This window comes from Camelina sativa, chromosome 5 (assembly GCF_030686135.1).
Source record: "Camelina sativa cultivar CO46 ecotype springtype chromosome 5, ASM3068613v1".
Classification (NCBI taxonomy): domain Eukaryota; kingdom Viridiplantae; phylum Streptophyta; class Magnoliopsida; order Brassicales; family Brassicaceae; genus Camelina; species Camelina sativa.
In genome coordinates, this window is record NC_141884.1 from 24,595,901 (window position 1) to 24,605,416 (window position 9,516).

At 35.4% G+C, this 9,516-nt stretch overlaps 1 protein-coding gene and 1 non-coding gene across 6 annotated transcripts; both read left to right on the forward strand.

Annotated features, from left to right (window-relative positions):
* Positions 1-2,804: 2,804 nt before the first annotated feature.
* On the forward strand, positions 2,805-6,045 carry LOC104787433 (putative receptor-like protein kinase At5g18500). 5 transcript variants are annotated; one of them, XM_010513015.3, is made up of 9 exons: positions 2,805-3,383; positions 3,520-3,593; positions 3,889-4,520; positions 4,607-4,711; positions 4,795-4,917; positions 5,000-5,170; positions 5,254-5,383; positions 5,447-5,659; positions 5,739-6,045. In XM_010513015.3, the coding sequence occupies exons 3-9, from the start codon at positions 3,901-3,903 to the stop codon at positions 5,835-5,837; spliced, it is 1,461 nt and encodes a 486-aa protein (XP_010511317.1). In that variant the 5' UTR covers positions 2,805-3,383; positions 3,520-3,593; positions 3,889-3,900; the 3' UTR covers positions 5,838-6,045. The 5 variants fall into 5 exon arrangements, with proteins under 5 accessions (XP_010511317.1, XP_010511316.1, XP_010511318.1 ...); XM_010513014.3 differs by having other exon boundaries at positions 2,907-3,383; positions 3,497-3,593; XM_010513016.3 differs by having other exon boundaries at positions 3,072-3,383; positions 3,497-3,593; positions 3,894-4,520.
* Positions 6,046-6,608: 563 nt separating this feature from the next.
* Positions 6,609-6,682, forward strand: TRNAI-UAU (transfer RNA isoleucine (anticodon UAU)). Its single transcript has one exon. It is a non-coding gene; the product is annotated as a tRNA-Ile (tRNA).
* The last annotated feature ends 2,834 nt before the right edge of the window (positions 6,683-9,516 follow it).

Genomic DNA, 9,516 nt, shown 5'->3' on the forward strand with positions numbered 1-9,516 from the left:
TTAGATTAAAATATAATTCTCCTTTCACTTTTATTTAATCTTATATTTCATTATTTTAATTACTATTTAAAAAATAAAATTAATAAAAATTTTGATTTTTTCAGCATATGATGTGATTTGAAATTTTATAAACAGATATATATTTTAAAAAAAAATTTTACTATATTTGGAGTAAAATCCACATATAGAGCTCGGAATGCATTTTTGGAGTACAATAGGGTGCCATCACTATTTGCCAACTTCGAGTCGGATTTTTAACTAAAATTAGAACCGATTCAATTATCTGGATCCTCCTTAAGATTGCCGAATATTTTGGGTCCATCTTTAATCCATAGCGTATTTATTTACATCCAATTAATGAGAATTATTGTCAATTAATGCCCATTGTATCTTAGGAAAGATCTAATTTCCATGCTGAATTTCTAGGGCCGAGTTTGACAAAAAGAATTGATAACACAAATTATGTAATCACATCCTTATAATATAGCAACTAATTCAAGATGAATACATCTTAGGAATACATCTTAGGAAATATCTAATTTGCGTTTAATAAACGATTACATATTTGGTAAGATCTTATTAGCTTTAATTGTACACTATTAATCCAATAATATCAATTGAGAATCATAATAAGAATATGTCATATCATTCATTCCTAAATCATAAATAACCAAATCGTAAAATGTATATTCTCAACTTACGAATCAAGAGTTTCTACATACCTACAACCGTTAATATATATGCAATTCACCCATCAACTACAAACACCTCTAAACTATTACAGCATCATATCAACAAAATAATATACCCGTGGTGTACCACGGGGTAAAATCTAGTTATGGTTAGTAGCAAACTACACAGATTTAGGCTATAAAGTCAGTTTAATGATTTGGTTTCAATAAACCGACACAGAAAAATAATCAATTTATTTAATGATTGGATTTGAAACTATGTAACCGAGCTAATTAAACCGATATCTGAACCACACTTAACCGAATTTTCATACGTTTCAATTCGGCAGAATCTAAGCCAAACAAAGAAAACCAAAAACATAGAGAACTTAACCGTTCATCCAGAATAAATCGAATGCCCATGAGTCATAAGAAATTAGGCTACTATACTTGTGACTTGTGAGTGTTTAAAATATTTGTTGAGAGTAAAACATCCCTTAGAAAAACTTTCCACGTTTTGTATGAAGTCTATATGACTGTATAAAAACTAAAAAAAAAATGCATCAACTGAATACGGATACCGCGTTAGCTAATAGCTAGTCATGTGGCAGACTGGCAGGTGGATAGGATAGTCTACTTCTCAGTTTTTCATATGAGCCATGCATGTGTGGGTTAGTTGATGCAGTCTTTGGTAGATTCTTTAATGGCGCAAACTCAAACTCACATGTCACATGATTCACATCGTAGGTAACCATAGCCGGATAGAAAAAAATTATCCCAAACACCGGTGCTCGGTCTTTTTTTTTTTTTCTTTTTTGCAATTACCTTATAATTCATCCCCTTTTTCATAAAAGGGAAGTACATGACTTATTTTTGGTAGACCATATAATAGTTATATAGGTCATTAGTTGGTTATAGAATTGACATATTAATAATTTAAGTATAACATTTGATAATATTTTGATATTTACGGGTCTACTTTGATTACTTTTAGATCTTATATCGCTTATTTATTCAATTATTCATAATTAATTATTAATAATAACAATAGCAATGAATCCACTTTAAACCTAATCGGAAATAATAATAACATTTGAAGGAATAAAAGATGATATACACAAATGAAACAAAATATTTTAACTCGAGAAATCTTCCAAGTTCGGTAACCCTAAACATAAAAACTGTGATTTTTATTAAACTAAACAATATTTCGATCTTACCTAACAATATATATCCTACTTCTATATATTGTTTAAGGAAATTTAACAAATTTAAATATCTCCTGACTTAAATAGGATTAACTCTAGAGACCCCTTTGACGGTCAAAAATATTCAAAATTAAAAATACCACTTACACATAGTCTACACAACTTTTTATAATAGATATATGAGTCCAGTCAGTACATAATTTTTTTTTAGGCTATATAATAGATATATGAGTCATTAATTGGTTATAAAATTAAAACATCAATCATTTTAGTTGTATTTAAGTGTATCATTTGTATAATTTACCTTTGCGGGTTTGCTTGATAATCGAGATTCGAGATCGAGATTTATAGGGTTCGCTTGATAATCGAGATTTATAGGGTTCGCTTGGTAATCAAGATTTTTTTTTTTTTTCAAACATTGGGTCACAACTGGCCAGCTTATTAGCCAAATTCCTACATTCGTAGGAGCCGGGACTTGATCCCAAGTGTTATAGTGCCTTCTACAAATGGACTTACCTTCTGCCACTGCATTAAGGTCACTTCACTGGTAATCAGAATTTATAGGGTTTACATTTTGCCATTTTAATAAATATCATATCTAAAAGTTATTATTTGTAATATCACAATTTAAAGTTATATGTACTTCTTTCCTCAGAAACAAATGCATATCTTATTTACATATTCTATTATTATTCACCAATTAAAATGTAGTTAGTTTTATGATAAAATAAGATAAACTTAAAATTCGGTTTAAATGTAAAATATCAAGGTTATATGATGATATTGTTTAATGCTAAAAAATATATCAAATAAAAATATTTAAATTTGTCGTATAAAATAAAATTTAACCCGTGCTATAGCACGGGTACTAATCTAGTACTATTGTAATTTCCTATTTAAAGCTCGTGTTTACTAATCATTCACTACACTTTATTCTGCTGTTATGTTTTTTTTTTTTTTTTCTTTGCCATGTAATGCAATAAACATGACAGTTACTTATTTCCGGTAACTAAAAACATCATCATTCATCATTCATCACCCTCACATGTTGGACCTTACACATTCCCATGATGTTCTGTATAATGTAATTGCAATGCAAGGCAAAACATCTCTCTCCCTATTGTCTCTCACCATAAAAATTTAAAGAAAACAAATAAAAACATTAAAGAACTTTCACTACCTACCACTTGATACCTCCATCTCCTCTTCTTCTCTTATTACCTTCCACCAGATCTCTCACTGCCCACATTTCAAAGTTTTCTCCTATTTTAAAAATATTTTCTTTGTTTTATTTTCTCCTCTTCTTCATATTAAACCCCCAAACTTAATATATTCGTTTCAATTGTCTCTATTCACTGGCTGGCCCAGAGTTTTTATTTGGATATACAGTTTTAGTGTAGTTGTTGTAGTTACATGACAGCTCTTTACAAGCTTAGATCTCCACAGCCCTTTCGTTATCCTCCTTCCACATTGACACTTGCCTTCAGAAGAGGGCCAAAGAAAGGTCTTGTCTCTTTGTCTGAGCTGTTCATTTTCTTTATTTCTTGCTTCTTGGATTTGCTTCTTTACCGTTTTTCTCCTGATTTTTTTCTAAGTGTTTTCTTTCTTTTCTCAAAGCTGGATTATGCCTTTGGTTCTAGGATCTGGAATTCTTTCTTCTTCAAGATTAGTAAATGGGTGTTAATTCTTATAAGATCTGAAATATCAAGATCAGGTAATTTAACATTAAATTCTTATCTGCTTTAGTACTTACTCTGTATGTGTTGTCTGTTTATATTTATTTAAGACCAACATTATTGTTCGTGTTCTTTAATATGTACTTGAGTTTAGCTACTTCTGTTTGTCCTTTTGTGTGTTTTCCTGGGAATATTTTGTCTCTCTGTGAGTAAATTTCAATGTGGATAAACACTGGACCACAAACACAAACTTGAAGACTCTCTTCATTAATCTCATAGCATTTCCATGTATAGACTTAGACTGTGTTTATTATTTTGGAAATTTATGTAAAGGTTAGGAAAAATATGGGAGGTGACTTGAAAAGCCAGCTATCTAGAGAGAGCCCTGTCTTTGGACTTAAGGTTTGGGAAGTAATAGGGATAGCTGTTGCGTTGCTGATCATAACCATCCTCTCGGTTCTTTCGTTTTGTCTCACTTCGAAAAAGAAATCAAGAAAATCGAAAACCGGTCTTCCCGTCATCCAAACTCCTACGGTGTCCAAGGAAATCAGAGAAGTGAGAGTTGAGCATGTCTCAGCAAGTAACTTTGCTCCTGGTGAAGGCATTCTTCTCACTATTCAGGACAAAAATAACAAAGACGCAGAGAAAGTAATGGTTCATTTGGATATGGGGAAGAAGAGAAGTAGTAGTGGCCGGTCAGGCTCGTTTCATCATTTAGAGATCATAGATAAACATTCTGAGTCGGCTTCTTCATCATTGTATAACGTTGCAACTCCATCTCCATTGTCTGGTTTGCCAGAGTCACACCTTGGCTGGGGACATTGGTTTACACTGAGAGATCTTGAAATAGCAACTAACAGATTCTCAAAGGAGAATGTGATTGGTGAAGGGGGTTACGGTGTTGTCTACAGAGGAGTGTTGCTCAATAGAACTCTTGTTGCAGTTAAAAAGATTTTTAACCAGTTGTGAGTGATCATTGTTACAAGAATTTCAATTTCTTTTTAACATTTTTTTGTCGTTTTGGGTTTAGTTTGATTGATTAGTTTTGTAGGGGACAAGCTCAAAAAGAGTTTCGAGTCGAGGTTGATGCTATTGGTCATGTGCGGCACAAGAACTTGGTCCGGCTTCTTGGTTACTGCATTGAAGGCACACACAGGTAGGTGAATATTTTTCTAAACTTTGGGGAAAGAAGCCAAATATGTGAGTTTACTTACTAAGATCAGTGGAGATTGTTATTAGGATATTGGTTTATGAGTACGTGAACAATGGAAACTTAGAACAATGGCTTCACGGAGGAATGAGACAGCATGGATACCTAACTTGGGAAGCTAGGATGAAGGTTCTCATTGGCACATCGAAAGCGTAAGCAAGCAAGATCAATCGTTTAATCTGTTATGAAATTTCTTCTTCTAGTATACTGATCAATGATATATCCTCTGTATAGTCTTGCATATCTACATGAAGCAATAGAGCCAAAGGTAGTGCATAGAGACATCAAGTCAAGCAACATACTGATCAATGACGAGTTCAATGCAAAGATTTCAGATTTTGGCCTTGCCAAGTTACTTGGCGCTGGGAAAAGTCATGTGACAACTCGGGTGATGGGAACATTTGGGTGAGAGGCTTATAAACATTTAAAGCAATCAATCAAGAATTCTTTAATATCAACCCTAAATGCTTTTTGTGGACGTTTTATAGGTACGTTGCTCCTGAGTATGCAAACACAGGGCTGTTAAATGAGAAGAGTGATGTCTACAGCTTCGGTGTTGTTCTCTTAGAAGCAATCACAGGACGAGACCCTGTGGATTATGGCCGTCCTGCTCATGAGGTAATAAACTATTTTCATTTGGTTTAATAAGTTTCAGAGTGAACCAACACCAGGGTATTGTAGGTGAACCTAGTGGACTGGTTGAAGATGATGGTTGGAACAAGGCGATCAGAAGAAGTAGTGGATCCAAACATAGAGGTTAAGCCGCCTACAAGATCCTTAAAACGAGCCCTTTTGACGGCTCTAAGATGCGTTGATCCAGATTCGGACAAGCGGCCGAAAATGAGCCAAGTTGTACGTATGCTTGAGTCTGAAGAATATCCCATTCCAAGAGAGGTTAGTGTACTAACATGTGATTTATTCGAACATAGACCATAATAGATGTTGGTTATAACTGGAATTATGTTTCTTTCAGGACCGAAGGCGTCCTAGAACGCGGGAGGGGAGTATGGAGATAAACTCAGACACTGACATGAGTACTCCAGTTTCAAGATCACAGAGCAAGAGACAGTAATCTGAGTAATTTATCAATCTGCGTAAGCTTTCAATGCGCTTCATGATTATGATCTATTCTTTGAACTTGTTCTTTTGGATTTTGTGTTATTTTTTACTCGTTTTGAATTGAGATGATGAGTAGAGCATAGAGGATTGTTTGTACATGGAAACTTGGTTTGTATTTGGAGCTCCTACATCAAAATAATATATTGTTGTGTACAGTATTATTGCATGAGCTCTTCAGACTCTACTCTACTAAAGTCACTTGGCAACCATTGAAAGCAAATTAGCTCACTAACCATAATAATCCATCCACTCCAAAGACCAAGTGTTGACCAATACGATCAAGTATCCACTACGTTGTCCTCTAAAGTAGTACAAATTGTTGTGAATTATAACTACAAATACATTTATATGTGTTTGTAATATTTTATGAAATGAACAAGAAATAATCAAGAGAGAGAGAGTGATGTAGGGACGAGAGAGAGAGATTGGGAAGTCTTTTTCTTTTGATCAAAGACAAAAACTATATATTTTTTACACTCTTACACAACCCCTTATTTATAGGACACAACAAAACACATGAGTCACTACCCTTTAGTTTTAGTAATGACAAGTGGAGAGATGTAGTGACAAATGTTAACACTTCAAACATTACATAGACAAGTGTAATGCCATGTGTCTTGTGATGGATAATCACACTTATTTCATAACACAAATAATGTATTCATTTATCTTGTTTTTCTTTAGGGCGTAAAAGAAAATTTTAAATACAAAACATAAAACATCTGGTCTCGTAGCTCAGTTGGTTAGAGCGTTGGTCTTATGAGCCGAAGGTCGCGGGTTCGAGCCCCGCCGAGACCAAGATTTTAAGTTTTTCATGTTAAAATTACCAATCTTTTAAGTCTTGCCCATTTGTGCTTAAAGAGATCAAAATGACTATCGGTTACGGTATCAATCTCTATATTTAATGGAATTTACAAATATAACCATTTTATATATTTTCCTCTAATTTTACTCATTTTAGAAGTTTTGCCAGGCCATTTTGTGTAGGATTTTCCAGTGTCTCTGTTACACGTTCTGTCATAAATTCCTTTTGATGTTCATATATTTTACCAAGTTTTCCATTAGTTTATTCACATCTTTTGCATCTTTTGCTATCCATTTTTACCATTATTGCATAGCTTTAGGACTAATCATGCATTAGAGTTTAGTTGCATTGCATTTGCATCTTTTCATGCATAATCAGGTGATTTTGGAGCTTAAGGAGCATGGAAGCAATGCTGAGGAGAAGTGAGGCAATCATGAAGCGAAAGCAAGAGAGTTAAGGCTGAAGAACCAAGGTCCAGAGTCCAACTCGACCCCACACTCGACCAGACACTCGACCGTGTGCAGAGGAGGACTCGACCGAGTGGAGGAAGCAGAAGAAAAGCTAACTCGACCAGCCACTCGACCGACCACATGGTCGAGTTGACCGAGCCGTTGACTATTTTGTCTTTTAGTATTTTTTGGGCTTCCACCTCCTCTCCTATATAAAGCCTTGTACCTGCAGCCACCAAAGAGTGCAGCTTTTTAGAATAGTCAGAAACCTAGTTTTTACCCTTTTGGGAATTATTCCTTTTGCACTTTTATTTTTCTTAGATCTTGTACTTGTTTTAGAGGAAGAACAAAGAATCTCTCAAAATTGTTGGTTCCATAACTTTCAATATATTGAGAATTTGAGTTTGATTCCTTTTTCATTATTGTAGATCTCTGTCTTATCTTTTATTTGATGCAAGTTTCGAGTTTTTCTGGGTTTATGATTTTGATGTTCATCATGTGTTCTTGTGAGTAGTAGCTTAGGATCTTGAGGATGGGTTAGGATGGGCTATGTTTGAGGTTTGTTTGCTTTGGTCAAGCTTGATTGTGGTAGAATCTCTTCTAGGGTAGATGTTCTTAATGCTAATCCTGAACTGAGAAGTTTTGATTTCAAGCATCTTAGCATCACAACAATGTTTAAGGAGCATAGATAAGGCTAGATCTAGAGCTTACCATTAGGCTTGCTAAGAGATTAGAGGTCTTGTTTGGTATGAGACATATTGCTAAATGCCTGCTTGTGTAGATTCTTTTCTTTGTGAGAACAAGTCTAGAGATGCATGAGTTTGATTGTTTCTTGCCATGAGAGTGGATTAAACTTGTCTTAGATTTATATGTCTAGAGATTAGCTCAAAGTTTGCTTGAGATTTGTTGACCAAGTTAGATAACCTCAATCATTAGTCCAGCCCATGAATACCTCCTCAAGGCCTTCCTTGTTTATTGATTTTTAAGTCTTAATCCTGCTGTTTGATTGTTGTTTAATTCGTTCTTGTGTTGCTCTGTTTTTCTTGTATTGCTCTGTTTCACGGATTTGTCTAGCTCGACCCTGCACTCGATCTACACTCGATCGAGTGCTTGCTCGAGTTCATCCCCAGAACTCTTGTTTATGATTTGTAGTTATCCTGTCTTATCTCTAGTCTCAGTCTATTTGCATTTCTGTTGCATTTACTTATTTTCCTGTTCATTATTGTCTTGCATTAGTTCATTAGTATAGTTTCTATTTCTGTTCTAGTTTTATTTTAGTGACAATCATTATGTTCCATTTGCATTCAGCATCTAGTTCTAGTAGTTTTAATTTCTGCTCTTTACATTTCATTAATAGGATTGTTAGTGACAAACATCCTTCGCATATTTGGCTTAACTTAGGCTCATATACACATCCTGATTGTTCACAACCCTCAGATTGGATTGACACCTCTTGTACTACAATTGCATAAGGGGAATTGAAACACCCTGCCCCCATTCATTTCATATCTCACCATTGCATACATCCATCAATCCATACCACCAACAAAGTGTGTTTCAATTTGGCGCCGTTGCCCATTTGAGAGTGTTTTGTGACATTTAGGATCATTATTAGTCTAAGATTAAGTTTGTTTATCCACTTGTGAAGTTGCTGAACTCGAATCTTCTTTTGCTTGGCTGTGTTGAATTTCAGGTACCACTTGACCACCCACTCGAGCACCACTCGACCGAGTAGTGATCGAGCACCTGATCGAGTCAGACAGTGTATCTATTTAGACACCAGTTCCCAGTCGACTCGACCACTCACTCGAGCCTGCGCTCGACCGTGCACCTGTTCGAGTCAGTATCTCAGTCTGTTGATGCACACAAGGTCCAAGGGGAAAGACAATCTTCAAAGGCCTATTGACAACATCCACAGGCTGCCAAAGGGTTTGGGAAATCAGAGAAGAAGAGTAGTTCCACAACAGCAAGCAGTTCCAATCATAATGGAGCAACAAGATCCAGTTCCAAGACCAAGGAACATTGGTGCTGGAGATGCATCCAACACACACAACCAGAGAGCTGGCATTGTGCCTCCCACAGTGCCAAACAACAACTTTGAGATCAAGAGTGGATTGATCTCCATGATTCAAGCCAACAAGTTCCATGGATTTCCAATGGAGGATCCTCTAGACAACCTTGATGAATTTGATAGAATCTGTGGTCTTACCAAGATTAATGGAGTGAGTGAGGATGGATTCAAGTTGAGGCTCTTCCCATTTTCACTTAGAGATAAGGCTCACCTTTGGGAGAAGACTCTTCCTACTGGAGCAATAACCACATGGGATGCTTGCAAGAAGGCTTTCTTTGCAAAATTCTTCTCAAATGCAAAGACTGCT